General features: G+C 66.1%; 3 protein-coding genes across 4 annotated transcripts; 1 reads left to right on the plus strand and 2 right to left on the minus strand.

Moving 5' to 3' along the window:
• Nucleotides 1-3832: 3832 nt before the first annotated feature.
• RHBDF2 (rhomboid 5 homolog 2) lies at nt 3833-20287 on the plus strand. 2 transcript variants are annotated; one of them, XM_035342188.1, is made up of 20 exons: nt 3849-3919; nt 9324-9437; nt 12090-12231; nt 13392-13541; nt 13697-13821; nt 14237-14429; nt 14510-14722; nt 15116-15244; nt 15717-15850; nt 16014-16220; nt 16326-16437; nt 16740-16814; nt 17159-17320; nt 17396-17496; nt 17968-18031; nt 18165-18259; nt 18442-18517; nt 18907-19007; nt 19198-19351; nt 19861-20287. In XM_035342188.1, exons 4-20 carry the CDS (start codon nt 13416-13418, stop codon nt 20278-20280), a joined length of 2487 nt encoding a protein of 828 aa, XP_035198079.1. In that variant the 5' UTR covers nt 3849-3919; nt 9324-9437; nt 12090-12231; nt 13392-13415; the 3' UTR covers nt 20281-20287. The 2 variants fall into 2 exon arrangements, with proteins under 2 accessions (XP_035198078.1, XP_035198079.1); XM_035342187.1 differs by lacking the exon at nt 9324-9437 and having other exon boundaries at nt 3833-3919.
• On the minus strand, nt 6185-8174 carry LOC118175711 (vegetative cell wall protein gp1-like). The gene is made up of 2 exons (XM_035342192.1): nt 7006-8174; nt 6185-6503 (listed from the first exon to the last, which is right to left on the minus strand). Exons 1-2 carry the CDS (start codon nt 7784-7786, stop codon nt 6358-6360), a joined length of 927 nt encoding a protein of 308 aa, XP_035198083.1. The 5' UTR covers nt 7787-8174; the 3' UTR covers nt 6185-6357.
• Nucleotides 20288-22385: 2098 nt separating the features above from the next.
• On the minus strand, nt 22386-23653 carry AANAT (aralkylamine N-acetyltransferase). The gene is made up of 3 exons (XM_035342193.1): nt 23425-23653; nt 23156-23310; nt 22386-22691 (listed from the first exon to the last, which is right to left on the minus strand). Exons 1-3 carry the CDS (start codon nt 23579-23581, stop codon nt 22386-22388), a joined length of 618 nt encoding a protein of 205 aa, XP_035198084.1. The 5' UTR covers nt 23582-23653.
• Between the last annotated feature and the right edge of the window lie 3667 nt (nt 23654-27320).

Consider the following 27320-nt stretch of genomic DNA (forward strand, 5'->3'; position numbering starts at 1 on the left):
CTCCTTCTCCTTCTCCTTCTCCTTCTCCTTCTCCTTCTCCTTCTCCTCCTCCTCCTCCTCCTCCTCCTCCTCTTCCTCTTCCTCCTCCTCCTCCTTCTCGTGAATAATATAAATAAATAATAATACGAAAATCGCCGAGTGTATTTTCTTTAAGGGAAAGCTTCAGACAGCCACCTCACGGATGCTCTTTGCGTGTTCCATCAGTTTTGAGGCTGGCGGTCCGAACAGACCCTGAAATAAACCAGCCCCGGGGCTCTGTCCATCAGAGTGCTTTTGTATTTGAGCAGGGCAGCCCAGGGATTTATTTCTTTTAGGGACATTTTTCTAAGCAATCGTGCAAATCATTCACTTTCTATTTTGGGGATCTTCCAATAAGTGACTACAAATATTTTCTCTTTTCGTTGTTCTCCTGGTAAAGGCTAACAATAGAGCAGACACAAAGGGCAGCAGGGCATGGACGGGTTAAGCGGGTTTGCTTTAAATTTGGGGGGGAACAGAATAAAGAGAACATTTTTTTTTTGGGGGGGGGGGGGGGGACACAAATGGATCAGGAGGGTGAGGCAGCTGCTGTCACCGCACACCCTGATGGACTCACAGGATCTGAGGAAGAGCGAAGGAGGAAGAAAACCAGCGGTGCGAGCACGCTGCTTCCCAATGTCCCTCGTGGCATTGTCCCCAGCTGGGGCACCAGGTGACATCCGCGCTGGCTCTGCTGGCGATGGGTGGGTGAAAAAAAGCAGGAATCGGGGTCTGGGAACTGGGCCCGGCAGCTGCAGGAACCCAGTTTTAAAACCATGCTCGTGATGATGGCTGGGGGGTGACAAGGCACTGATGCCATGAGGCAACGTGGGACCAGAGGTGGCAGAGGGGTGCCTGCAGGGACGGGGTGTCCGCAGAGGCAGGGGGTCCTACAGGAAGGAGAGTTCCCATGGAGGTGGGGTGCCCAGAGACCTCGGGTACCCAGAGATATCGGGTGCCCACGGAGAGGCCGGGTGCCTGCAGAGACAAGGGTGCCGATGAGGATGCTCCGGGGAAGCGGCTGTTGTGGCACTCCAGCCTTGCTCTCTGCCATCGCCCCTGGGGGAAAATGGGACCCTGCACAGGGGGGATGCTGAATCCTGCTTGGTCTGAGCCCTTCCCGTGCCCTCACCCCCACCAAAAGAGGGAGCGGGGGGGCTCAGCCACTGTGGAAGCCCAGAGCAGAGGCAGGGGCTGCGGGCAGCTGGATGCCCACGGAGGGCTCCGGGGAGCTGCGGAGCGGAGCTGCCAGCATGTACAAGCAGGAGGAGCTGCGGGGAAGGCTGGATAAATAGCAGCAGGCGAGGAGGATCGCTTCGCAAAGGTCACCTCCTCCGCCGTGCCGCTGCGCTTCGCCCGCTCCGATCCTGCCTCCTCCCCATGCCACCCCTTCATGGCGGGCATGGGGCAGAGGTGGCATCTTCTGGTCCCCAGCCTCGCCACCAAGCCAGGACATCCCCAGCCCTATTGCCTGGCCAGGAATCATTCACGGGGGAGGAAAATCCTCAGGGCTGGCTCATGGGCTGCAAGAGGCAGTGAGGGGCAGCCCCCACACACGGCATGGGCAGGTGACGGGTGTGTGCCCGTTGTGCAGGGGGGCGAGGACACCGTGACAAGCTCCGAGGACAGCACAGCGAGGTGACACCGCCACCACCAGCACCACGAGGCCAGCGGGGACGGCTCGGGGAGGGCTTCACCCCCACACCAACATCCCAACACAGGGACAGAACGCGTGGGCTGGGCGGCGGGGACAGCGGTGCCACCACGCTGGGCACCCATGGGACGCGCGTGGGGTGGATGCGAGTGCCACGAGGGTGCTGAGCACTGCCAGAGGCTGAGCATCCCCTGCTGCTGCTGCGGGGAACGGCTCCCATCCTGCTCCCAGCAGCGCCTGCAGCGGCCATGGCCTGGCCTCTGCCGTCCGTGCCGGGAACGGCAGCGCTGCAGGCAGCGGGAGACGGCACCGGCTGCGGGCAGCTCCTGGCCACGGCCATGCTGGTGGCACCGGGCTGCTGGTGGCACCGGGGACAGGAGGGCTTTAACACAGGGATGCACCTGGGGGGGGTGGTCCCACGAGCAGCTGGGGGCTGGTGGGGAGCCAGCAGGGGAGAAAAGTCCTGGTTTAGGAAGGGGTCGGTGTGTAGGGGAAATGAAAGCTTGGAGTGCAGCCCCAGGGCAGCAGCGTGGGGTTTTGGGGCAGAAACAACAGGGTTATGAAAATGGGATATTTTGCCCATCTTTGTGACTCTGAAATGCCAGAGGAGCTGGTGACAGACCTCGGAGCCCCTCCGCAGCTGGGTCACCTCCCAGACACTGTCCCCACCGTCCCCATCGGGCCTTAGCACACCCAGACCGGGGTCAGCCAGCACGGGGAGCGCAGCGCCGCGTCCCCTCCCTGGGGACAAGCCAGCCCCAGCACTTCCAGCCGTCCGCGTGGTGTCCCGGCACGCTGACTCAACACCCTTGGGTGACGCTGCACCCTTGGGGTTTTTTCGGTCATTTGCTTCGCTTCCTTATTGCCCAACTCTCTGCTGGCTTTGCGGGGGGACCCTGCGGGGTCTCCCCCTCCTGGGACCCCCGGTGGCCAGCGCAGGGCTCCCCCGGGGCAAGGCGCAGACCCCCGGCTCCACGCCTGGACCTTTCCATCCCGAGGTCCTGGTAGAGCAGGGGGTTCCCCTTCCTCCACCCGTGTCCCAGCACAGCCTCAACGAGCCGGGAGGACCCGAAAGCTTTTTCTTCCCTATTCCCACCAGGAACCTGGAGTGGGTCTGCTGGAGATGTGCTCATGCCAACGCCGTGCGCCCGGGCTGGAGCTGATCCACGACCCCCAGGGACACTCTCGGCACAACCCCGGCGGCACAGCGGGGTGCTGTGAGGTGTCCCTCTGTGGGAAGGGAAATGGAAAGGAAAATTGCAGTTTTTAATAGCAAGGCACAAAGTTTGTGCACGGTCCTGGCTGGTGCTGGCCCCACTGAGCGCTGCCTGCCGTTGGCCAGCAGCAAGGTGGGAGGTGAGTTTTTATTTCATGGCAAAACCCCAAACATTTCCCCATGCCCAAACCAACCTACAAAGGTCTCAGCCCCCATGCCCAGCACCCAGTCTCAGCATCAGGCGTGGGATAAATCTAAACACAAGACCGATTTCTGAGAAAAGCTGCCCAGGCTGGGATGAGCAGAGGCATTTCCCCTTCGATTCAGCCCTTCCCTTTCTGGTCACTCCTCCGGGAGCACCTCCAAGAGCCCGGCTCCGCAGCCCATGAATGCGTCACGCATTTACGGGGACGTGCCTGGACCCGTGGTGCCACCCCGCTGTGCCCGCCCGCACCGTGCCCGCCGTGCCCCCATGGGGTCCCCGCGGTGGGGATGGGGTTCGGAGGGGATGGGGTTCGGAGGGGATGGGGTTCGGCACGCCGTGCCCAGCCCCCTTGGGGATCCCCTTTGCTGCTGTTACCCCAAACCCGGTCCCGCAGCACGTGGCCCCAGGGCGCCCTGTGGATCCCCTGCAGGGGCTGGAAACCCAAATCCGCCCTCGGTGCTGTCCCCCCCGGGGGGGTCACCCGGTGGCTGGGGGGGGGGGCAACAGCACCCAGAGGGGCTCTGTGAGTGGCTGGTGGGGTAGCGAGCACCCAGGGGTGGCACTGGTGGCACCCACGGGTGACATTGGGGGCACCCACGGGTGACACCGGGCAGCACCCATGGGTGACACCGGGCAGCACCCACGGGTGGCACCGGCAGTGGGCGCTCTGCGGGGCGGACCCCGGCCGGAAGCCACGCCCCCCCCCTTAGCCACGCCCCTTAGCCACGCCCTCGCGGTGCCCCGCCCCCTTGGCCCCGCCCCTCCAGGTGGGGGCGGCGGTGGCCGGGAGCGGCGGCGGCGGGCGAGGGCCGGCGGCGGCGTGGAGGTGAGCGGGGACCGGGGGGGAGGCGGCACGGGGGGGTCCCGGTGCCCCCGCGGTGTTTCGCTTCCCTTCTCACCCCCCCCGGCAGCCCCCCCACGCTTGGTTCCCGGCCGCCTCCCGCCGGCTTCCGCCTCCGCCCCGCTCCGGCGTGTGGGACGGCACCGGGGGGGGTCACCGGGAGGGGACCGGGGCTGGGCACCGGGGGGGCACCGGGGGGCTCGGGATCCCCCAACAACGGCTCCTTCCCGGCTGGTTCTCGGCCCCCGGTCCGGCTCGGGAGGTGGGGGTCACCCCACGCCCTCCCCCCCACGCGTGGGCGCCAGCCCCCCGTTGTGCCCCCCGTTTCCCCCCCGGTTGGGGCAGGGAGTCCCCGGTCCCCTTTCCGTCCTAACGGGGCGCAGCGGGAGCTTTTGGGGTTGTTCCGGGGCTCGGACCCATGCTCGCGGCAGCACCGGGGCGAGGGGGTGCTGGAGAGGGCTGGCACCGGGCTGGGCGCTGTTTTGGGGGGATTTGGGGCGATTTGGACGTTGCTGGGGAGCCTGTCCCGGCAGGACTGCCGCCCCCTGGGGTGTGGGGTTCGGTTTTGGTGCTGGTTTGGGGGTTTTCGTGATATTGCCGATGGGCGGCCACGAGCCCTTTGTAAACAAACCGACCCCCCCGGGGGCTGCGTGGGGTCACCGATGGGCTGGGGCGCACCGTGCACGGACAGCTCCAGGCACGACTGTTTTGGGGTGACTCCGTGCTGTTTTGGGGCAAAGCCTCGCACCCCATCCCCTTTCCCCCCCCCGACACCCTCCAGCCCCCCCCTCCAGGCCCGGAGCCCTGCGGAGCCTGGTGCTGGTGACCCCACAGGGGGGGTCCCCCGGGGGTCCTTTTGGGGAAGCCGCAGCCCCCGGCCCCCGCCGTGGCGTCACCGGCACCTCTCGCCGGTCACTCCCGGGGATTTCCAGGCTGAGCTCATCGCGGCGGCACGGAGCCCAGCACCGGGGCTGGGAACCCAGCACCTGGCTTCATCCCCATCCTCATCCTCCCCCCCCCCCCCAGCGCTCCGTGATGTGCACCCGGCTCCCACAGGGCGCAGGTGGGGGGGTGCTGCGGGACCCCCCCCATTTGGGGGAGAGGTAAAAAGGGGCAGAAAAGCACATCGGGGACGGCCGGGGGGTGGGGGCACCCCGGGTTCTGTGCCCTGGGACCTCGCCGGCGTCGCTCTCGGGCGCACGTGGGAGCGCTCGGCGCGTCGGGCGCGTGGCGGAGGAACAATGGGGGTGGGCGCCTGCTGGTGGGACCGCGTGGGGCTGAGATCCCACGGGGGTCACAGGGCTGCTGGGGGCTCACTGCGGGGACAAAGCCCCTCGGGGTGAGCTGGAGGCACAGGGGAGCTCGGGCTGGGTCCGGCTCTGGGCTTTGGCTGCGACGAGGAGCACGGGGCTGGCCTCGGGGTGGGGGGGTTTGTGCCTTGGGGGTCGCCCCCGGTTAATTTGTGGTGTGCCGGAGACACCCCCGGGGGACCCCAAATGCACCCTTCCCTTGGGGTGTCTCCGGCAGAAAGCAGCCGCTTCCTGGGCAGGCTCAGATCCGCGCTGACGGCCGAAGCGAACAGCAAGGAGCAGAGGGGGAGTGGGGGCCACGCGTCCGCCGGGGCCGGGGGGGGCTGCGTGCACCTTCGCCAGCCGGTTTGTTTGCTGGGCAAAATCCTCCAAACCTTTTAAATTGAAGCGGGGTCTGGCCTCCCCCTGCATCCCAGGCGGCAGCTGGACGGACGGATGGACGGCCCCGGGGCCCGCTGCCAGCCCCGCGGAGCTGCTGGTCGCCGATTTTGGGGGACTGGGAGCAGGCTCCGTGCAAAGGCTGCAGCCTGATTACTTCTCTTAAATCTACAGGAGCCCGTAAGCGACGGGCTCGGAAACTCTTTGCTTATGAAAAGCTTTTTATTTAATGACCGCCGGGCCCGGAGCGAGGAGCCGGGAGGCAGGCTCGGTGCTCAGGGTCACGGCCGCTTCCCCAGGCTCCGGGCGAGTGCTGAAAGCTGCACCTCTCCTTGCGAGCGTACATGAAAACCTTGGCGTTCTTCCCCTTTTTCTCACATAATCGCTTTAAAAAAAAAAAAAAAATACAAACACAAACAAACCCAAGGCGGTTTATTGGCTGCTGCTCTCCTAACGAGGCTTTTGGTTGGGGTTTGGGGAGCGGGGCTGGCACCGACCCCTCCCTCTGCCCGCTCCTGCCCCGGCTTTCTGCAGTGATGCTGGGGGCTTGGTTTTCTTTTTTTTGGGGGGGGACCCCAACGCCCACCCGTGCTGCCTGCCAGCCGAGCAGCCCCCCCGGACCCTGTCTGCCCTCGTTTTGCTGTGGGTTTTGCCATGGGTGAGAGCAGGAGGCTCGTTTTCGCACAGCGCCTCGGTTTCCCCACTTGTGCGATGCCACGAATGACTCAAAAAGCCTCACGGTCGGCAAAACGCCGTGCTTGTCACCTCGAGGAGAGCGTTGGCAGCCCCACGCCGGGCTGGGTGCTGTGGCCGGATCCTGCAACGCACCCGGCTGGGTCTGGGCCGTGCACGGTGCAGCTGGGTGCTGCCGTGGGACCTGGCTGGCCCGAGCACCCACAGCGGCCACCCTGCGGCACCGGGGACACCGGGGGACCTCAGGGACGCCGGGTCGCTTGCTGAGATCCATGGCACACCAGCCTCTTGCTCCTTGTCTGTACAGCGTGGGAGGCCCCCGTGGCGAGAGGGGTGAGCGTGGGCGCGCACCGATGCGCTCGGCACCCGTCTCTCCTTGATCCCATCCCAGGGCGCCGGGGCCCCCCTTCCAGCGGTCTGTCGTTTTGTTGTTTTTCACTTAAAATGAATAATTCCTCCTCTGTCTGGCTGGGAGATGGGGCCGGTGCCCGCTGCCACACAGCCTGCCTTGGCTCGGAGGTGCCTCCGCTCGCCGTGCGTCACGCGGCAGCTTGCGCCGGGGATTTGGTTCGGTGATCCCTGGAATTCTCCGGCCTGCAGGAATGCTGGGGCTGGGGGGAGGGCTGGGAGCGACCGTCCCTGACGTGGGAGCTGCGGCGGGCGGCTCGGGCAGGTCCCTGAGCCTCGTGGGTGCCTCCTGTGCATCCCTTGGGGGCGGGCACCCAGCACGTGGGGAGCCGGGACCGGGGCACCCCCAGGGGCGAAGCGTCCCTGGGCTGGGAATGATGGTGGGGAGAGTGCTGGGAGGAGGAGGAAGAAGAGGAGGAAGAGGAGAAGGAGGAGGGAAGCAGAGCAGCTCTTGGCACCCAAGAGGCTGCAGAGTGTGCTCCTGGCACGCATCCACGGCGACGGGGCAGGGGGATGCCGGCGAAGAGCACTCCAGGCTTGACACTGGGCCAGGAGAAGGGCTTGGCATCTTCCAGCCGTGTTGGGCGTCCCCCCGGGGCCGGGATCGATGCAGGGCTGGAGGCAGGGCATCACGCGGGGAGCAGCCGTGCGTGTGCGAGCCCTCCGTGCCGTGCTCGTGCCGCCTTGGATGGGGATGGGCACGGGGAGGGATGGACCGTTCCCGGCGGGGCTTTCCCGTGGGGAGCAATGAGCCTTGCGCCGACCTTCCCGGGAGGGTTTGGCCTCGTGGAGTTTGGGAGGGGAGGAACTGAGGCTGAGGAACGGGCTGATGTTGGTCCGCTGAGGCTGTGGGGGAGGGAAGGTGGGGGGGGGGGGGGGCGGGGGCACACGGCGCAAGCCTCGGGGGTGGCTGCGCTGCGATAAGCAGCCTGCTGCAGGAGATAGGGAGCTGCTGGCCGAGGGTCTTCGCTCCGGCTCGTTTTGCCATGCTGGGGGCCCCACCGAGGGCCCGTGGCTCATCTTGTGCACAGGACGAGCTGAGGTCCTGCACGTGGCTGAGCATCGCCTCCTGCTGCCGCCTCCCTGGGGTGCTGTGAGCTGGGGGGGGGCCCTCAGCAGACACGGGACCCCCCCCCCCCCCGTGGGGCGTTTCGCCCAGCACGGCGCTGCTCCCGGCTGTCCGGCGCGCTCAGAACCGTGCAGCAGAGGATTGAGGAAGTTTGTCGGTGCCGGCTGTGCCCTCCCTCTGCGAGCTGCTATCGAAGCCACGGCGTTTTGCAGAACCAGAGGAGGAAACGTCCGCCCCTTGCCCTCTCACACAAAGAATTTCGCTTCAGACAGGGAAGCGAGAGCGAGCCCAGGAACAACCCGTGGCGTTCCCAGCCCTGCCGGAGCCGAGGCCCGCGTGGGAGCCCCCGATTTCAGGCAGGCTACCCAGGAACTGAACCTCCGGGTAATGGAGCAGCTCTCAGATAAAACCGAGCCGGGTTAATTAATCCCAGCAGCCTGGGAAATGGGGGCAGGGTCTACAAAAGCTTTCGGGGAGCGCTGCGGTGCTGACGGGGTGCCTGCGCAAGGGAGGACGCGGGGCTGCAGCAATCCCATGCGAGGGATGGGCCCACAAAGAGCAAACCCTGGCACGGGGACAGACGTGGGGGGGACATTTGTCACCCAGGGCTGTCTGGGTGCCCCCACCTCGTTGCTGCACGGGACACCCCGGGATTTTGGGACGGTTTGCAGGAACTTCAGGGGAGCAGCCCCCACGCCGCCGCGCTGCTCGCCGGGCTCGTGCCGCGTTGGCTTCCAGCGCTGCCCGCGGGAGACTTTTGCCCTTTGTTCGTTCGGAAGCCGTTGGCGGTGCCTCAAAGCCTCCACGTGCGAGTCGGCCCCGGGCTGGAGCACGAGGAGGAGAGGAGAGGGCGAGCGGGGTCGGGGGGCTCGGTGCCACGTCCTGCAGCAGCGCCCACCCAGCCGCTCGTCCGGAGGAGCATCTCCGGAGCCGGGCGGCTTCGTGGCAGCCCTAAGGGGAGCCCGGTGGCTTTGTGCTGCACCACCTGCTCCGGGTGGTTTTGCTGCCAGGTCGCGTGGATCTGCTGGAAGCCAGGAAGGAAGGGAATGGCGCTGAGAGCTCTGTGTCAGGGTGGGAAGGTCCCCGGCCGGTTATCGCGGGCGAGTCCTTCCCTTTCCGTGCAGATAGCGGCTTCTTCCGAGAATGCTGCCGGGGAAACCTGGCTTCTGGAAGGGCTGGCGTGGGGAGAGGGCTGCTCCTGACGGTGGGACCGTCCTCCTGCGGGGCCACACCGCGGGAAGGCGTCCCTAGCTGGATGCTGGGGTGGCCAGGACGTGCACCCACATATGGGGATGGGAGCCCCGTGTTTAGTGGTGCCACATCCCCCAAACCCACACGTGCCCCCGAGGTGAGCCCCTTGTGATGGGGACCCGGCGTGAGCAGCGGGGCTGCCCTCGCTCCCGGAGCCGAGGGAGCTCCGTGCCCGTGGCAGGAGGAGGAGGAAGGCTGGCGCAGCTTTATCAGCAGCTGGCAGCGCGGCCCCGTGGGCCGGCACGCTCTATCTCGGCTGCGTGGTTTTGCTTCCTTCCAGGGCGTGCCGAGCACTTGAAACTCGCCCGGGATGAACAAACCGCGCCGGGGTTGCCTCACGTCCTGCCCGGCTTAGGAGAAGGAAAATCGCCGAGGGTTTCCCAATCGCCGTGAGGTGTGCGCCCGGGGAACCTGTCGGGCTCCTGCCCCGCGCGGCCGCTCGCGGGCGAGGAGGTTTTGGGTTCGTGAGGATTGCTTGAGGAGCCCCAAAGGGAGCGGGGCTGGTCGGGGGACGCTCGCTTGGCGTGCTGCCGGCCCCGGGCAGAGGCAGCCGTGCTGAAGATGGGGATTAAAGCCCCTGAGAGGCAGCGCGCATGCCTGCGGCGCTCTGTGGGCACTTGTGCTGCGCGCCTGGCTGCCCACGAGCGGCCCCCGCAGCTCCAAATGTCCCCACAGACGTCGCTGTCCTCGTGTCGGACTCGAAGCGAAACCCCTCGGGTGTCGCGTTCGGCACCGGCGAGTCACCAGCCCTCAGCTGGGGCAGCGCCACGTCCTTCTGTCCCGTGGGACCGGGCGGGTTTTGTCCCTCTTCCTTCGCCGACACAGTCCCGTCTGCCCGCGCCGAGGCTTTGCTCATTTGCCGGTGGTGGCGGCGGCATGCGAGCTCGGCCCCGGCTGGATCCGTGCTGGGCGTTAATGATTTACCCGGTGCGGGAGGCTGCAGCCAGCTGTGGGGGTGGCTGTGGGGGTGGCTGTGGGGTTGCGGCGTGATCCCGGTGCCCCGCGGTCCTACAGCTGCTGCGCGCCCCGGGGACTTCCCCGAGCAGCACCCGCAGTTGCAAGCCCCGCGGGAACGGGAGGCTGACGACCACGAGCGCCTTTCGGCGAGACCCCGCCGTTGAAGGATGGCTCGAGCGTGCCCATAAATGATTCACGAGCACGCCGCTCGCTAATGGACAGCCGGCCCCCGGCAGGGCTGCCCCGGAGGGGTGTCTCCGGTGTCTCGTACCGTGGCTGTGCGCGTTGCTGCTGGCCCTGCCGCTGGGCCCTCTGCTGCCCGGTTGGTTTCTGGCTCGGAGACGCCTGGCACGGCCCGCGCTGATGCCGTGCGTGAGCTGCGTCACTTTTTCCATCACTGGGTGTTTCCTTGGGTCAGCATCTCTTCGTGGCTCAGCCCAGGGCTGGGAGTCATCCCTGAGCCTCGCCTGGTTGAAGACTAAATCCTCCTCCCGGTCACCACTCGGGGTAAATCCCCCACACCCATTGCTTGCTCTCTGCGGGGTCCCCAGGGCGTTTTTCCCTCTCCCTGGAGATCCTTTGCACCCCGAGGTGCCCCCAGGACCCCACTCCCAGCTCGCAGCACAGCTCAGGCCGTGCTCACAGGTGCCGTCCCCCTTGTGGGTCACCCCCCCCGGGCGGTGTCACCCCCCCTTGTCCCCAGCACGCTGCTCACAGCTGCCCCCACGCCGGCGCGGCGTGTCACCTCTCACTTCCCTTTCCTGTCCCTGCTGCCGGCTGCGGACAGACACAGCGGGGGCCACCTCGCTCACCCATGGCTGGGCTCCCTGGGGACACCACGGTGATCCTGGTGGGGGCAGGACCGTGGCAGTACCAAAATCCCTCTGTCCTGTGGGTTAAGAGGATGAAGGGCTGAGCTGGTGGCGGCCGGAGCCCTGCTCCTTCTTGCCAGGCTTGCTCCGGGCACGGGATAGCCCGTTCTCACGCCGAGCGCGCAGGGCGAGGGCTGTGCCAGCGCTGGGAAGGCTGGGTGCGGGTGCCAAACGCGTGGGGAACGGGAAAATGTGTTCCCAGCCCCATCCCAGAGGCTTTGTGCTGGCCCTGGGTGAAGCTCCTGGCACCCTGGGTGCTGTGCTGGCCGATGGGTGCTGCCTGGCACCGCGCCGGGGTGGCCGAGGGGACCTCAGCCATCAGCGGCTGCTCCCCTCCTCCTGCTGAGTGCTGAATTTGGGGTTAATTCAGCACCGTGTGAAGTGCCCCAGGACTGTGGGTGCCCAGAGGGTTAGGGCTGCCCGGCCCCGGGTGCACGCACAGCAGGAGGAGGACGAGGGATGCTGGTGGCCACAGCGGTGCCCTGGGGCACACCCGGCTCCCACTGCCGCGTCCCCGTCCCTGTCCCTGGCACATCCCCAGCCCCGGCTCCAGCTCCTCGGGCTCTCCGGAGCCAGCCCTGCCTGCAGCTGGCATCTCGAGCTCATTGCTGGCTGCCCCGGGAGGAAAACAAACAGAGCCTGCAGCTCACCAGAGGGACGGAAAGTTTTGCTTGCTGGGGCTGGACCCGTCTGGCTGGCGCCCTCCCAGCCCGGCAGTCATCAAACACCTCGGCGAGGCGCTTGCATTTCTTCCTTGCCTTCTTTTTTTTTTTTTTTCCACAAATATTTCGCTCATTGAGAGCTTTGGCTGGCAGCAGCGGGTGAGAAATCCCCTCCTGCCCTGCCTGGTGGCCCAGTGACAAGCAGAGTGAGGTGCGTGGCGTGTCCTCGCCCCGTGTCCAGCGGCTGCAGCGGGTCCCCGATGTCCTGCGGCCGCCCCAAACCCATCCCAGCGGTGCTGCGGCTTTGTGGCTGTGTCCCGCAGCATCCTGCCCTGCTGTTGGCACCCGGCAGCTCCCCAGGGAACGTCCCCACGCTCCTCTTGGCCTTATCCTGGCTCTCCAGCTCCCTTGCTGCTTTCACGGCCCCATCCCCAGAAGCCGTGGCTCTCGGCTCTTCGTCCTCCCGGCAGGGAGCGGCCAAACCCAGCCCTCCCCCTCCTGCTGCCGGTGATTCCTGCGGCCCCGACCCTTTCTCACCTGTGTTTTTTCTTGCAGCATCTCTCCCGCCAGGCAGAGCAGGAGCCTGGCCGTGCCCTGGGGCCGCCTTGCATGAAGGACAGAGAGGGAGGAAGGAGGAGGCCACCGCCGGCGTCCGCCCTCGAGACACGCTGCGTGGGATCCCCGCCACTCTTATGAGGTCGGGACACGCCAGTAGGGCCTTTTGGGTGGCATCCAGCACTCCCCCTGCCACGCACACCTCTCCGTGTCCTCGGCGTCCCTCCCCACCCTCACCCTTCCCCCAAACTCTGTGGGAGACCAGCCCCGATGTGAAGCCCCGTGCATTGGGTGTGCTGGGCTGGCGCCGGCGGAGGCTGGTGGCTGCCCTCTGGTGCCGGCCTCCCCGGGGAGCTGGTCCCGTGGGGACGCCACACTCCTAAGGCCGGGCTTTGCGCGGTGGTGGGGAGCAGCAGCCCCATGGGAGCAGAGCAAGTTATGGGGCTGCATGCCCGGGCTGGTGGTTGGGGTCCTGGGCAGAGAGGGGCCAGGGCAGAGGTACCCTGCGGTGGTGAGGTCCCTCTCCTGCCTCTCCGAGGTCCCTCTGCCCCGTGGCTGTGCCGGGCAGGGGATGCTCGTGAGGAGGGAGACCTGCACAGGTCCCCTGGGGGCTGGCACGTGGCCGGGGAGGATGGGGAGAGGCCACGGGGCTGTGCCTCCCTCTGGGAGCCCCTAATAGGATCTGGGACTCGCTCCCTGGTGCTCAGGTGGAATTACCTCTCCCTGCTGACCCACGAGGCTCTGCCCCGTGTAGCTGGGCTGTGGGGACCCTCGGGAGGGGATTGCTCCAAGATTTAGCCACCTTCTGGCCGCTAAGCCTCCCGCTCCCTGCACGGGGAGGATTTCATCTGCTCTGCCTTGGCCCAGAGCCTGGCGTGCGCACGCATGTGCCGGAGGGGAGCGCTGGGCACCCCCTGCCCCACGGGGTGCCCACGGGTTGCTCCGTCTCTTTCCCACGTGTGAAAAGCAAGCGTGGGCTCCTGAGATACTGGGGAGAGGGATCCTGGTCTCCCGCTTGGAAAGGGAAGGGAACCAAGGGGTGAAACGCCGCTGATGGTGGTGCAAAGTCGTGGTCCCCCCCCCCCGGATCAGAGGAGAGCAACGCGTGTCCTTCCCGGCAAGGAGGGGAAGCGCTTGCAGCATTTCCCTGCCCCCTCTGGGGGGCAAAGCCCCGTTAATGGTTAGTGCTCTGCCAACATCTCCGGCACGATGCACTCACCCTGCATGGTGGGGAGGAGGGGACGTGGCGTAGGGCTGTGGACGCCTCCCCCCCTCGCCGACTCCCCGCTGCGTCCCTCGCAGCCTGCCGCCCGCCGCCTGCCCGAGATGTCCTCCAGCGACAAGAACGGGGGCAGCCGCTCCGGCAGCAGCCGCCTGCAGAGCAAGAAGCCCCCCAACCTCTCCATCGTCATCCCCCCCAGGGAGGCAGAAGAGGATGGCGCCCGCAAGGAGGTGAGCAGCGGCGAGCTCCGGGGGCACCCATCCCCGGGGGCACCCATCCCTGGGGCACCCATCCCTGGGGCACCCATCCCGGGGGCACCCATCCCCGGGGGCGCCCATCGCCGCCCTCCCGGGCTCCGTTCCTGACACTCTGCTCTGCCTCCCAGCCCACCAAGGTCCCCATCTACCGCAAGAGCAAGAGCCTGCAGGAGCCCCGCTCGAAGGGATGCGACAGCTCGGAGCGGCGGCCGGGCTTTCGCCGGCAGACCTCCCTGTCCCAGAGCATCCGCAAGTGAGGGCTCGGGGGGCTGGGGGTGGCCGGGTGCCAGGGAGGGGGATCCAAAAGGAAAGCCTCGGGGGGTTTCATTTGGCTCAGCCCGGGAATCATCCAACGGTAGAATAGTTTGGGGAAAATTTGGGGTTGGGAAAACGTCCCGGTGGTGTTTTATGTAGGAGCTGCCCAAAAGCTTTGGGGTGCAGCAGCACGGAGCTGGGGAGGTGTCTGGTGCCAAGCGGAGCTCCCCTCCGGGGGCACCCCGACACCAGCATCCCCCTGCTGGGCCCCTAGTCAGGTCCAGAGCGTGCCCTGCTCCGTGCTGCGCTGAGCCACCCGACCCCAAATCCCCATCCTGAGGGCAGGGAGGGGACGTGTCACCCCGTGGGGGGGGTCCCTCTGGGTGTGACGAGCGCGTCCCTCGCGCGGCCAGGGGCACGGCGGAGTGGTTCGGCGTCAGCAGCGACTGGGAGGGGAAGCGGCAGCACTGGCAGCGCCGGAGCCTGCAGCACTGCAGCATGAGGTACGGCAAGCTGAAGGCCGCCTATCGCGACATGGAGCTGCCCAGCCAGGAGGCGCCCTCCTTCCAAGGCACCGAGTCGCCCAAAGCGGCCAAGATGCCCAAGGTAGAGCTCGGGGAGGTGCGCGGGGACCTGCCGCCAGCCCCGGCTTCCCCGCGCACCCACGCGTCCCCTCCGCGCCGCAGATCGTGGACCCGCTGGCCAGGGGCCGTCCCTTCCGCCACCCCGACGAGACCGACCGGCCCCATACGCCCCACCACGTCCTGCCCCCGCTCACCCCCGGCGTCGTGTCCTTGGCCTCCTTCAACAGCGCCCGCTCCGGCTACGGCCGCCTGCCGCGGAGGAAGAGGGAGTCGGTCGCCCACATGAGCTTCAGGGCGGCCGCCGCGCTCCTCCGCGTGAGTTTTGGGGAGCTGGGGTCCTCTCCTCCTTCTCGACTGGTTTGTCAGCCCGCTCCCTCCCCTCTCATCTTCGTTTCTCGGCTTTTGGCTCTGCTGCTGCAGGTTTGAGGGGGAAGGGTGCTTTTTTTTGTTTCGTTTTTTGTTGTTTTTGTTTTAACCCAAACTCTGCTTAAATAGAGAAGTCTGGGTGAAAACTGCCACCAGCGTGGAACTGTCTTGCGTGGCATCCCCTCGAAAAAAAGCGGCTTTTGAGTCTCACCGCAGACCTTCTGCTGCAGGGGACACCGAAGGGGACCTGCCGGGCTTTGGGGCGGCCGTGACAAACCCTGGGCGCTGCGGGAACCGGGGGGGCTCCCCCTTTGTGACCCCCGTTTGCTCCCCCTGCCGCAGGGACGCTCGGCCCTGGAGCCGCTGGCTCAGAAGCGGCGCAGCAACAAGAGGAGCTTTGTGTACCCCAGCTTCATGGACGAGGACGTGGTGGATGCTGCCGATACCCTGGACTCCTCCTTCTTCAGTAAGGCAAGCGCAGTTCCACGCCGGCCGTCGGATTTTGGGGGGTCCCCGTGCCCCTTTGGGGGGGGGGCTGAATGTGGGGTGGGGACGGCGGCTTGCTGCCACCCGCCTGGCGGCTGGGAGCGTGGCTGTCCCGTCCTCTTAGTGGGGTTTGGGGTCAGTCAGTGACCCAAATGGGGTTCTGGGTGTATTTGGGGTATGAAGGGACCCCGGTGGCGGTGCCTGGCCCTGCCCCGGGAGCTTGGGGCACCGGTGGCTGCTGTGCCCAGCGCTGGGAGCCTTGGGCTCGGGGACGCTCCTCGGTGCCGGGAGGGCGCGATGCTGTCGTTGGGGGGCATTCCAGCCCCCGTAACGTGCAGTCAGTGGGATATCCACGGGGATCGCCCTTTTTCCGGGCTCCACAGCCAAGTCGAGCCACCGGCTGGTGGCTTTGCTCCACGTTGGAGGCATCTCACCTATCTGCACGTGCCCCTTGCAGATGGACCTGCACGACGAGACCTACTCCATGCCCGACGACGTCTTCGAGTCGCCGCCTCTCTCGGCCACCTACCTGCGCATGCACTCGGTGGGGGAGGACGCCAGGGCGTCCCCCGAGGGCGAGCAGCCCCCTCTGTGAGTACCAGGCCCCCCCCGGCACGGTCGGAGCGATGTCCCCACCCGTCCCTGCCGTGGGGCACTGGCCAAGGGATTCCCCCAGCCCTTCCCCTCCCAGCTCGGGATGGGTTATCCGCGGGGTGTTGCCTGGCTGCCACGCTGGGGTTTCTCCTCTCCGCAGGCGTGAAGGTGCCCGGCTCGCTGCATCCTCCGCTGGCACCGCTCCGCGGAGGGGCAGGCGCATCGCTTCCAAGGTGAAGCACTTCGCCTTCGACCGCAAGAAGCGCTACTACGGGCTGGGGGTGGTGGGCAAGTGGCTGAACAGGACGTACCGCCGCAGCCTCAGCAGCATCGTGCAGTCGCAGCTGGAGAACACCGACAGCCACCGGTGAGGGGGGGACACAGCCCCCAGCCCCAGGTGGAACTGGACTCGCCTCCCAGTGCCCAGCCGTCCCGGTTTGGGGTCCGTGACCCCGTCCCCTTTGCTCCTCAGGCCGTATTTCACCTACTGGATCACCTTTGTGCACATCCTCATCACCTTGCTGGTCATCGGCACGTACGGCATCGCTCCCATCGGCTTCACCCAGCACGTGACGACAGAGTTAGTAAGTTTAAGAGCTACCGGCCAAGCTGTCCCCTCCTGGGTACCCCGTGACACGGCTGGCTCCAAAGTGTCACCCGGCTCGCTGCTGGGAGAGCCAGCCTGGTGCTCAGCCGGCGCCCTGAGCACCCCGCAGAGGGGTGAGGGATGCAGCCGGCTCGAGCGGGAGGGGAGAGCAGGGCTCAGCCTTCCCGGGGTGTCTGTGACCGTGGGGACAAAACGGGGCTCAGCCCCTGCAGGAGGTGGCACCGGGGCAGGATGTGTCCCCCCTGCAGCTGGCCGTGTGACCCTGGCCTTGCTCGGCAGGTGCTGAGGAACAAAGGCGTGTACGAAAGCGTCAAGTACATCCAGCAGGAAAACTTCTGGATCGGGCCCAGCTCGGTAAGAGGACGGCCGGGACACGGCCTTCCCCCAGCCCGAGGCTCTGTCCTCCACCCAGAGCCAAAGGCGGGGGGGGGTCCTCGGGGTGCTCCCTTCTCCTCTCCCCCAGCTACATGGCAGCAGCCCGTGTCCCAGCCCGATCCCTGGCCCCTGTTACCCCCAAATGTCCCTCTGGGCACCTCCTGCCTGCTCCTGGCACTGCAGCTGTGAGATGCTGGGGGTGACCTGGTCCCTGCCCACCTTCCGTCCTCTGGGGGTCCTGGGGGCAGCTCCGGGGGGCAGCTGCTGGCAGGGGACATGGGGACAGCCCCCGGAGCACCCCTCAGAGCATCGCCTCCCTCCAGATCGACCTGATCCACCTGGGAGCCAAGTTCTCGCCCTGCATCCGCAAGGACCGGCAGGTGGAGCAGCTCATCCAGCGCGAGCGGGACCGGGAGCGCGGCTCCGGCTGCTGCGTGCAGAACGACAACTCGGGCTGCATCCAGACGCTGCCGCGGGACTGCTCGGTGCGTGCCGCCGGCGGGGCGCAGGATGCGCGCAGGGTGTGCGTGCCCGCGCCCTGAGCCTCTCGGTCCCCGCAGGAGACGCTGGCGACGTTCATCAAGTGGCCGGGCACCAACGCGCCGGCCATGGGCTCGGGCGAGAAAAGGACGTCGGGGGCCGTGTGTCACCAGGACCCCAGGTACGAGGGGCGGCCGGGTGGTGGCCTGGGTGTGGGCAGGGTGCTTGGTGGGGGCTCCGTGGGGCCGGGTTTCCAGCTTGGGTGCCGTGAGGTCACCCCTCCAAGGGGCTGGTGGCTCTCGCGCACCGTAGGAGAGTCGGGGGTAGGTAGGGAAATTAGGGTGAGGTCTGTCCTGAATGTAACGGGGAGCCTGAAAGCCACCCGGGGAGCATCGTGGTCTTGGGGTTGACCCTGCGTGCTCATCCCCGGGGTGGTGACGTGAGCGGGGACGTGAGGTGTGGGGGGACTCCCAAATGACCTGGGGGGTGTCGTGGCTGCAGTGGGCTCAGCGCAGCACGCATCGCCGTCGGGTGCTGTGGGCCTCGAGGGAGCTTGGGGGGCTGGCTGCAGGCCTTGTGCCCCTTCAAGTCAGGGGCAGGGCGGTGCTGGGGGAGACCCTCAGTGACCCCCACGGCCTCCTCCTGCCACCAGGACGTGCGAGGAGCCGGCCTCGAACCCTCCCCACGTGTGGCCGGACGACATCACCAGGTGGCCGGTAAGAGCCCACGGTGTCCTCCACGAGGGGACCTCCCCGGGAGGCCAGTGGCCTCCGGCAGGGTGTGGGGGGGCCTGCAGGAGGCCTCCAGCAGCCCCCCCCCCACTCCGGTTCCTCTCCCTCCCGCGCGTAGATCTGCACCTACGAGACCAAAACCAACCACACGGGCTTGGCGCACATGGACTGCCAGATCAAGGGCCGGCCCTGCTGCATCGGCACCAAGGGCAGGTGGGCTGCGGGCACCGAGGCTGGGATCGGCTCCAGGCACCCCTTGGTGCCCCGAGCTGTGCCAGCGAGGGAAAGGGAGGCCGTGGGGCAACGGGGGTGGGATGTGGTGGCTGCGGGATGCCCGGGGGGACGCGGGGAGCGTGCCCTGCCCCGAGCGAGCCCGCTGCCCGCCCTGTGCCCAGCTGCGAGATCACGACGCGGGAGTACTGCGAGTTCATGCACGGCTACTTCCACGAGGAGGCAACGCTCTGCTCGCAGGTGAGAGGGGCCGGCGGGGAACGTGGGGGGCTCAGGGCTCGAGGGATCGGTGCGAGACGGGGGGATGCAGGTCCAAGGGGCTTTCCCGGCTACTGGCCTCGCTTGCTAATGTCAAGTAGGAGGAAACGCAGGGCTGCAGCCGTTGCACCGCTGTCCTTGTAAAGGCACCTCCCGGGCAGGAAAGCAGCTGCTGGGGCACTGGAGGTGCTGGGGTGCTCCCTCCCCAGCGCCTGGGCGACACGGGTGCCCCACATCCTCTGGGGTCCCTTCCCTGCCGGACGCCTGGCGCCGCTGCACTCGCCTCCCGGCAGCCCCATCCTTCTCTCCGCGGCGGTGCTGGGCTGGGGGCTGAGCTCCTGGCACCCCCCCAACCCCGCCTGCCCTTCCAGGTGCACTGCCTGGACGAAGTCTGCGGCCTCCTGCCCTTCCTCAACCCGGAGGTCCCCGACCAGTTCTACCGCCTGTGGCTGTCCCTGTTCCTGCACGCGGGGTGAGCGGCGGCCCCGTGCCTTTGGGACGGGGCCATGGGGTGATCGGGGACCTCGGCACCCTTGGGCACGGCCTCCTCTGGTCCCCGACGGGCTGGGAGGGACGAGGGAAGTGTCCCCGGGCAGCGGGAGGGAGCGCTGGGCGGGGGCCGTGGCAGAGCAAGGGGTCTAACGCCGGACCTCTTCCCCCAGCATCATCCACTGCCTGGTGTCGGTGACTTTCCAGATGACGGTGCTGCGGGACCTGGAGAAGCTGGCGGGCTGGCATCGCATCTCCATCATCTTCATCCTCAGCGGCATCACGGGCAACCTGGCCAGTGCCATCTTCCTGCCGTACCGCGCGGAGGTGAGGGCGGCTTGCCGGGCTGGGGGGGGGCTCTCAACACTGACCCCCCCCCCCCCCCCCCCCCAAACCAGCCCTGGGCTTTGGGACCTTGCTGGGCGCTGAGCAAACTTGCTTGCGGCCAGGGATTGTGAGCATAAAGCCTCACCCCGAGCCCATTTTAACTCCCCGGGGATAAAAAGGGTGTTTTTAATCAAACCGCCCGCTCCTGCCCCGGAGGAGGGGGGGGGGGGGGGTGTCTCTGCCCCACGTGTGGGGCTGGCGAGGGCCACATGTCCCCACGTGTCGCTGTGCGTGCGGGCAGGCAGATGGCTAATCTGCTGGCAGCGGAGCCTGCGGGCTTTAGAGGGGATCACGCAGAGCGCCCTAAATCCGCCGCGGCGCGGTGGGGCTGGGGGCCGCGCTGTGGGAGGGGGACGGGTGCGATTCACAGGGGGAAATGGTCCCCGGGGACACGGGGACGTGGCCGGGTGATGCGTGTCCGTCCCTGACCGTCCTGCCCCGTCCCCCAGGTGGGTCCGGCCGGGTCCCAGTTCGGCCTGCTGGCCTGCCTCTTCGTGGAGCTCTTCCAGAGCTGGCAAGTGCTGGAGAAGCCGTGGAAAGCCTTCCTCAACCTCTCCGGCATCGTCCTCTTCCTCTTCGTCTGCGGGCTCCTGCCCTGGATCGACAACATCGCCCACCTCTTCGGCTTCCTCAGCGGCCTCCTCCTCTCCTTCGCCTTCCTCCCCTACATCACCTTCGGCACGGTGGACAAGTACCGCAAGCGGGCCATGATCATTGTGTCCCTGCTGGTCTTCGTGGGGCTCTTCGCCTCGCTGGTGGTCTGGCTCTACGTCTACCCCGTGAACTGGCGCTGGATCGAGTACCTCACCTGCCTGCCCTTCACCAGCAAGTTCTGCGAGAAGTACGAGCTGGAGCAGGTCCTGCACTGACCCCGCCAAGGGGACGCGGCCCCGGTGGCGCGCGGCGGGGACGTGGGGCTGGAGCCGGCCCCGGCTGCACCCCTGGCACGGCCGGGCCGTAACCGCCGGGGCCCTGCGGGGTGAGGATGTGGCCGAGTGGGAGCCGTGCCCCCCGTCCCATCCCGCGTCCCCCCGTGGTGCCGCTCATACTGTGAACACAACCCCCTTTTTGTAGGGGCGCGTATTTTTTTTTATCCGCGGCTCTTCGCCGCGTCTGTTGTCTCGGGGGGGTGCTTGGGGACCCCCCCGGGGGGGCTCTGTGGCCGTGCTCTGGCTCGTCCCAGCCCTTTCCTGACCCGTTCAGTGGGATTTGCCCCCCCCCCCCAGCAGCTCCTGCCTTGTCAGCCTTAAGATTTTTAATTTTGGAGGTGTTTTTCTGAACGCAAGCAGTGAGCTGCAAGGGGGGGCCCTGATGGTTTCCCCAGCTCTGGGCTCCCTGGAGCTTCGGCCCCACGCTGCTCCGAGCTGAGGTTTGAAGTATTTTTGTCCCACTTTTGTGCCTGGTGCTCCCCCAGGGCCTCAGAAGGAGGCTCGTGCTTCTCCAAGCGGGCTCCTCTTGGAGGATGGTGGATTTATTCAGCTCCTTCTGAAGCCCAGGCAGGGCTCGGCTGAGCGCGGACCCCTGGGGACACCTCTGCTGCTGCCCCGGGTCCCCGGTGCCACCTCCTGTCCCCCTTCCAGGTGTAGGGACCCGGGTAACTGGGTGGCTCCTCCGGGCTGCCTCGGCGCTGGTGGGTGACAGTGCTGGAGGACGGGGACAGAGCCAATTCCCCAGCGGGACGAGCGCCCAAGTGCTGGGGGCTCGGCTCCGCGCGCCCCCCCCCCAGTGGTGCCTGCACCCCTGCTCCGCCGCGGGCCGGCCGCAGCCCCGCTCCTCCTCCCTCCGGTGCTGCTCCAGCCGAAGGCAGGCGCCTCACCTCCTTGGTCTCTTTTTGATACTTTTTTAAAAGCCGTGTTTTGTTTTGTTTTTTTTTTCCCCCCCTTAATAAATTTCTACCTGTATTTAATGAGATGCACGGGGCCTCGTCTCCCTTGGTGCTTTTAGGGGGTTTGGTGAGTTTCGTCGTAGGGAGAGGAGGAGGTGGGATTGCCGGGGGCTGCCCCGCTCTGCGGGGTGGGCGCTGTTCCCTGTACCCCCCCCCCCCCCCCCAAATCCCTCCTGGGGCAGTGGCAGGGTTTTGAGGACGGTTTCTTTGAGCAAAAGGGGAAGCAAAGTGACCCACAGAGCCTCCAGGTGCTGTCGAAGGGCAGAGCTGCCCCAAGCCTGCATCCCGCCTGCACCCCCCCTTCCATCAAATGCCCTGGGGAGGATCTGCCCCGCCTTGGAGCTGAGACACCCCAAAAGGCACCGGATGGTTCCCGTCTGCCTGGCCGGACCCACGCGTGCCAAGACGTGACGCTTGGAGCTGGGGACAAACACACACGAGCTGCGTAGAAAACAACCGCCGCGTCTTTATTTGCTGCTCCGCGACAGACCAAGGCATTTGCAGAAGGATTTTCCTGGGAAGGAGACGTGTCTGCGTGCAGGACCGGCCCTGCGGGGAGGCTCTTGGGTGCACGATTCAGGGTGGCCGTGGGCAGGGGGACACCCCCGGGGGTGGCTGCGGGGACCCTGGGGGTGCTCGGGGAGGGCTTGGCCTCCTCTGGGGGCTCACTCGTGGGGTTGGTGTGAGTGGGAGGGCGCTGGGAGAGGCGCCAGGCTGGGGGCTCGTGTGTTTATAGGGTCTCAGCCTTTCCAGCCCCAACGGTGCCCCTGGGCCGTGCCACCCCCATGGGCTCCCCTTGGCAGCCCCAGGTAAAGAGGAGACCCGTGGGTTTGGTGCGTGCAGCGGGGCCGGGCTGGATGCTCAGGCCCCCAGCCCTACGGGGAGGTGTCGGTGGCACACGGGTGACACGGGACCAGGCTGATCCCCTGGCCAAAAGGCAGATGTGTCAGCAGGGAGCGTGACCGGGGCCAGCGGGGAACAATGTGCATCCACGAGGGGAAAAACGGAGAGGGCTCGCTGCCTTTTAGCTCCTCCGCCTCCCTCCAGCCTCTTCCCCGGTGGGGCTGAGGCTGGAGCCGGGGGGGGGGCTCAGCAGCCGCTGTTCCTGCGCATGAAGGCATGGCCCCGCACGGCGTGCTGCATCTCGGTGAAGGCCAGCGCGCCCACCGTCACCTGGCAGGGCCCCAGCGCCTTGAAGCCGCACTTCTCGTAGAAGGGCACCAGGAAGTCTTCGCACATGAGCACGGCGCGCCGGGCGAAGGGCAGGCACCGCAGGTACTGCAGGTAGCGCCACATCAGGATGGAGCCCTTGCCCTGCTGCCGGAAGGTGCGGTGCACGGCCAGCACGTGGATGTGCACCGCCGTGCCCCGCGGCTTGTGCAGGGTCAGCGCCGCCTGCGGGGAGGGAGCGGGGGCCGTTAGCGGGGCCGCTGAGGGTTGCGAAGGTAGCAGTGGGGTGTGGGGATGTGCTGGGGTGTGGGGATGTGCTGGGGTGTGTGGTGTGTGTCTAAGCTGTGCTCCCAGTTCGTGGGGAGCCCCCCCCAGGCTCTCCAAGAGCTCCCTCCAGGTCTCCAGGACCTTCCAGCGGCACAGCACAGGGGCTGAATTGCCTTCCCTAACAGATTTGGCCCAGCTGCTTCGGAATGGCTTAATTAAAGTCGTTGCCCCCCTTCCCCCAAGGTGTCACACAGCCGGTGACACCCGTCCCCTGGCTCCCTGCTCGGTGCCATCCACGCTCGCCTGCCATCACCGGAGGCTTTTTAGCTTTAATTTTCCCCATGCTGGGCACCCCCAGTTCCCGGCTCCCAGTCCCCAGGCTCTCGTGCTGCCTCCCCCGGCGCGCACAGGGCAGCTCGTACCTGGCTGAGCCTGTCCTGGTCCCAGAGGGAGCCGATGATGAAGGCCACCAGCCGCCCTTCCTCGAACCAGCCGAGGGAGAGCTCCGGGCACAGCGTCAGGAAGTGGCGGATCTCATCCAGGTGGAGCGGGCAGTCCCCGGACACGGAGATGAAGGCTGCAAGGGGGCTGGCGGTGAGCACGGCGAGGGGACGGGGGCACCCGGAGCACCCCGCGTGGGGGCTGGCCGTGATGGGAAGGGGGGCGGGGGGGAGGACGGGCAGCCCCTTACCTTCTCTCTCGATCTCGAACACGCTGATGGCATCCTCGGGGCTGAGGCAGCGGAACTCGCTGGCGGGCAGCGTGTGGCGTCGCTGGCGCCCGGGCGAGGTTTGGGGGCACCGCAAGCGAGCGGGATTAAGGAACGGCGACGTGCTGAGCACCGGCATCCTGCTCCCCTCCCGGCGCGCGCGGCGGCGTTTATTTGGGGCAGCCTCCGTCAGCTCCGGCCCCGGCGGCGTCACGGCAGCCTTTATCTCAGCCAATCTCCTCCAGAGCTCTTAGCCGCCGAAAATACCTGTTGATCGCGCGCGGGATTAGGCTGCCTGCCTTCATAATGTGCGTGTGCATAGGTGCACGGAGGAAATACCCACCCACGGTGCCCCCGCTGTTGGTTTGCCATCCCTGGAGCCGGCACGAGATGTGGCCACAGGGAACCTCCAGCCTTGGGGACTGGGCTGGGGGACAGAGGTTTGGTGCGTGCAGCCGGAGGCAGCCTGCGCTGCTGGGGTTTTATTCCCTTCTCCCAGCTCGCTCAGCGGGTAAATGATGTGTTTTAGCCCCTGCTAGGTCGTGGCCATGCTGGAAAATGTGGCTGAGATGTGGCAGGGCACAACAAGTGGGTTTGCAGCTGCTCTGGTGCCCGCAGCACCAGCAGCCACAAAGGCTGGGCAGGGTCCCCTCCGCCCATCGGGTGCCCTGCCGCACGGACGTGGGGTCGGATCCTGCACACCGCAGGCAGAGCTTGGCTCAGGGGCAGGGAGATGCCGTTGATGGGGATGTTCCGGTGACGTTGGAGTGGCCAAAGGTGGCTGCAACCTGGGGAGCACGTGGCCGAGAAGAGCTCTGCAGGTGAGAAATACCCCAGGGCAAGTCCAAACCCACCCTCCCGGCTCGGTGAAGGTGCAGGGCGCTTTTTCCCCACCTCCCAGCCGTGCCCAAAGCTCCCTTGCAGTCCCACGGCCGTGCCCCAGCCGCCCCGTGCCAGCCACGTCCCCTCGCTTGGGTCAGATCCTGCGTGGTTACACCTGCCTCGCCTCTCGTGCACGCTCAAACCAGGTGAATAAATCCAGGCAGGGCCGCAACCTGAGCAAAGGCCAGCACGCGTGGCCCACGGGCAGGAGCCGTGCGAGCAGCTCCCGAGCTGACCAATATTCGAGCCGTTTGCACCAAAGGCAAGCGCGGAGCCAGGTCATTTCTGGATGCATCTGAGAGGTGCCGGCTTTCCCTGCTAATTATAGGCTCGCCTCCAGCTAATAGGATTTGCAGAAACTAAAGCGTTACCAGCGCAAGTGGGGCGCAGGGCAGGAGCGGGGCGGGCTGGGAATTTTCCACCTGGAGACGCCGAGGGCCGGGTGCTGGAGGTGCCTGCTTCAGGCAGGAGGAGGCGAGGTGGGGTCCCGCTGGGGTTTGGTTTCAGTGGATTTTGCTGGTTTAGCAGGGGCTGTGTTATTTAAGGGGCTGGGACGGCGGGGAAGAGGCGTTGGCTTTGGCGGGGGAAATATTCAGCTTCCCCAGCGCCAGCTCTGGTCACCAAGAGGTGACAAACCGAGAGCGGTGCTGGAAGGGGGGCTTCGTGCCGCCACAAAATGCCTGCAGGAGGGAGGAAAAGCAGCGGCTGAGCTGGAGGCAGGCGTGGTTTTTGCAGTGTTGTAGGGCTTATTGTCGACTCTTCTGGATCGCCTCATCCTGCTAATTGGATCAGGGCTCGCCCAGCCCCGCAGGAGGCGAGGAGGGGGCCCCGCATCCCCACCGCGTGATGTCTCTCCGGACGTATCTACCCGCAGAACTGGCGGGTTCAAGATCTCCTGTATGAGCTCAACGTGTGTTAGAAATGGACGGGAGAGGGGAACCAGGCTTCTCCGGGTATTTCTGGAAGCTTCTCAGGACCCCAAAAGCAACAGCCTGGAGCAGAAGTCGGTGATGCAGGGCTGCTCTTTGGCTCGCTCTCGTATTCTTTTTCCCCTCCGGCGCTTTGTTCCTGGCAGCCCAAGTCAGATAGCTGGAGGGCTGATGTGTTTGTGTTTCTTTCCTGGAAATTAGCTTTTTCCTTTTTTCCTTGGCTTCTCAGCTCCCTGCAGAGGCAAAGGTCTTCGGCGTGCGGGGAATACGCACACCGAGAAAGCTGCACAGCCCGTGCCACACAGCTTCAGTGGGGAGGGCAGAGGAGCTGCCGCCCCCCCCCCCCCCCGGCCCCGTAACCCAGCCCGGGGCTTTGTGGGGCTGCTGGGGGGCACCTGCACGTGGGCAGCGTCCGACCTGCAGAGGTGAAGGTCCCCAGCTGCGGAGTAAGTGAGAACCAGGAGGGAAAATCCTCTCTCCCTGGCCCCAGAAACTCCTCTGCAGCCCTTCCTGAGCTGAGACCTGTTCACTGGGGGTTGTGTGGCATTGGACCAAGTGCACCCTCTGTAAAATTCCCCCCTGTTTGTGTTTGTGCAGTACAGAGACCAAAGCATCCGCATGGTCTGCAGAGGTGCTCGCGTGCAAAAAAAAAAACAAAACCAAACCAAAAAAAAAAAATAACAGGTAAGTCTGCAGCACCCCCTCGGTGCCATCTTTTTCTTACATTAGGAATATCTGCCTGGAGTCGGAGCCTCCGTGTTCAAATCATTTGGAAGCAGCAAGGACTCAATCACCCAGATTTTTGGCCAAATGTTCTTTGCAAAAGAGTCGAAACTCCTTCCCCCACCCCGAACGCGGAGGGTTTGGATGGGAAAACCCGCTGCACCCAGACTTTAATAGCAGATGGTGTCGGTGCAGGGATGGAACCCGGCAGCGACGAGAGCCGTGCTCTCACCTCCTCCAAAGCCTCGTGCAGGCAAGCCGAGCTCGGTGTACCAGCTCCCTTCCCTCCGGGACAATTCCCCTCATCCTGAGCCACCGGGGCTGGCGCGCGGCAGTGCCTGCAGGCTGCCAGCTGTCCCCGAGGCTGCCAGCACCACGGGCACACAACAGAAACACGGGCTTACCGGGCTTACCGGCCGTGTGACGGGGACCTGGCGACGTTCCTCTGCCAGCGGAGCCGCCTCGCAGCCAGGGGAGGGGAGAAATCAGCCCGCAGGGGCTCGTCCGCCTCGTCTGCTGCCACGCACGAAGCCCCTGCTTATATATTTGTTATTTATGGAGCACGTGATGAAATTCTAAGGAGTTTATAACCCCGATGAAAGACGGGGAGAGGTGAGAGGCTTTAAGGGGACAGGCCAGCTGAAGGATCCCGTCAGGCTGTTGGTGGTTTGCTGGTGTTTTTTTTAGTCCTCCCCTGGCCTGCAGAGGGATAAAGCATTTAGCTGGTTGCTCCACGCTGCGTGCTCGGGGCGAGCCGGCAGGCAGGGAGAGCAGAGGGAAAGAGAGCAGTGCACCCAACCTGACCCAGACCTGTCCGAAGGCAGCCCTACAGAGCGTGGATGCGCTCGCTTTGCTTCCAGAGGATGTGTCCTCGCTCAGACAACGCAGAGCCTGTGTCCGAGGACGTGTTTAATAAGCGTGGTGCCGGCTCTCGGGGTTCAGCCATAAATTCTGCCCCCCAGCAGCTGCGAGCTGTCCCTTGCAGAGCAACAAGGGTGGTCAGGGCTTTTGTGGCAGAGCCTGGTTCTGCTCCCGTCCTCCTGAAATCCGCGCGGCTCCTCTGGTGTTCGGGGGCACCGCAAGGGTCGGGTTCAGCCCTGGGAAGTGGAAAGCAGTGACGCCAGGCACTGCTGGCTCTGTATGTGTGGCTGCTTGTAGGACTGGGGCCAGATGGAGGGCTTTTGCCCCGTGCAGCTTCCCCGAAGGCCTGACTACTTCTGCCCCACAGCCTGTGCTCGCTGGGAATCGTTACACAAGGAGCAGGATCGGTGAAACCCGTGACATTTGTTCCCATCGGGACAAGCGTAATAAAATGGGGATTATCCCAGGCGTAACCTCCTGGAA

The sequence above is a fragment of the Oxyura jamaicensis genome, chromosome 18 (assembly GCF_011077185.1).
Source record: "Oxyura jamaicensis isolate SHBP4307 breed ruddy duck chromosome 18, BPBGC_Ojam_1.0, whole genome shotgun sequence".
Classification (NCBI taxonomy): domain Eukaryota; kingdom Metazoa; phylum Chordata; class Aves; order Anseriformes; family Anatidae; genus Oxyura; species Oxyura jamaicensis.

Bases quoted from the DNA above. Each gene is read 5' to 3' on its own strand.
- LOC118175711 (XM_035342192.1), bottom strand. From the start codon at position 7,786: ATGCTCAGCCACGTGCAGGACCTCAGCTCGTCCTGTGCACAAGATGAG. The intron at 6,504-7,005 runs CCACGAGGCTCA...TGCTCGGGCCAG, and splicing joins AAGGGATGCACAGGAGGCAC to CCAGGTCCCACGGCAGCACC.
- RHBDF2 (XM_035342187.1), top strand. From the start codon at position 13,416: ATGTCCTCCAGCGACAAGAACGGGGGCAGCCGCTCCGGCAGCAGCCGC. The intron at 15,245-15,716 runs GCAAGCGCAGTT...TGCCCCTTGCAG, and splicing joins ACTCCTCCTTCTTCAGTAAG to ATGGACCTGCACGACGAGAC. The intron at 17,497-17,967 runs GTACGAGGGGCG...TCCTGCCACCAG, and splicing joins GTGTGTCACCAGGACCCCAG to GACGTGCGAGGAGCCGGCCT.
- AANAT (XM_035342193.1), bottom strand. From the start codon at position 23,581: ATGCCGGTGCTCAGCACGTCGCCGTTCCTTAATCCCGCTCGCTTGCGG. The intron at 23,311-23,424 runs GTAAGGGGCTGC...GCCCCCTTGCAG, and splicing joins GTTCGAGATCGAGAGAGAAG to CCTTCATCTCCGTGTCCGGG. The intron at 22,692-23,155 runs GTACGAGCTGCC...CCCTCCCCGCAG, and splicing joins ACCAGGACAGGCTCAGCCAG to GCGGCGCTGACCCTGCACAA.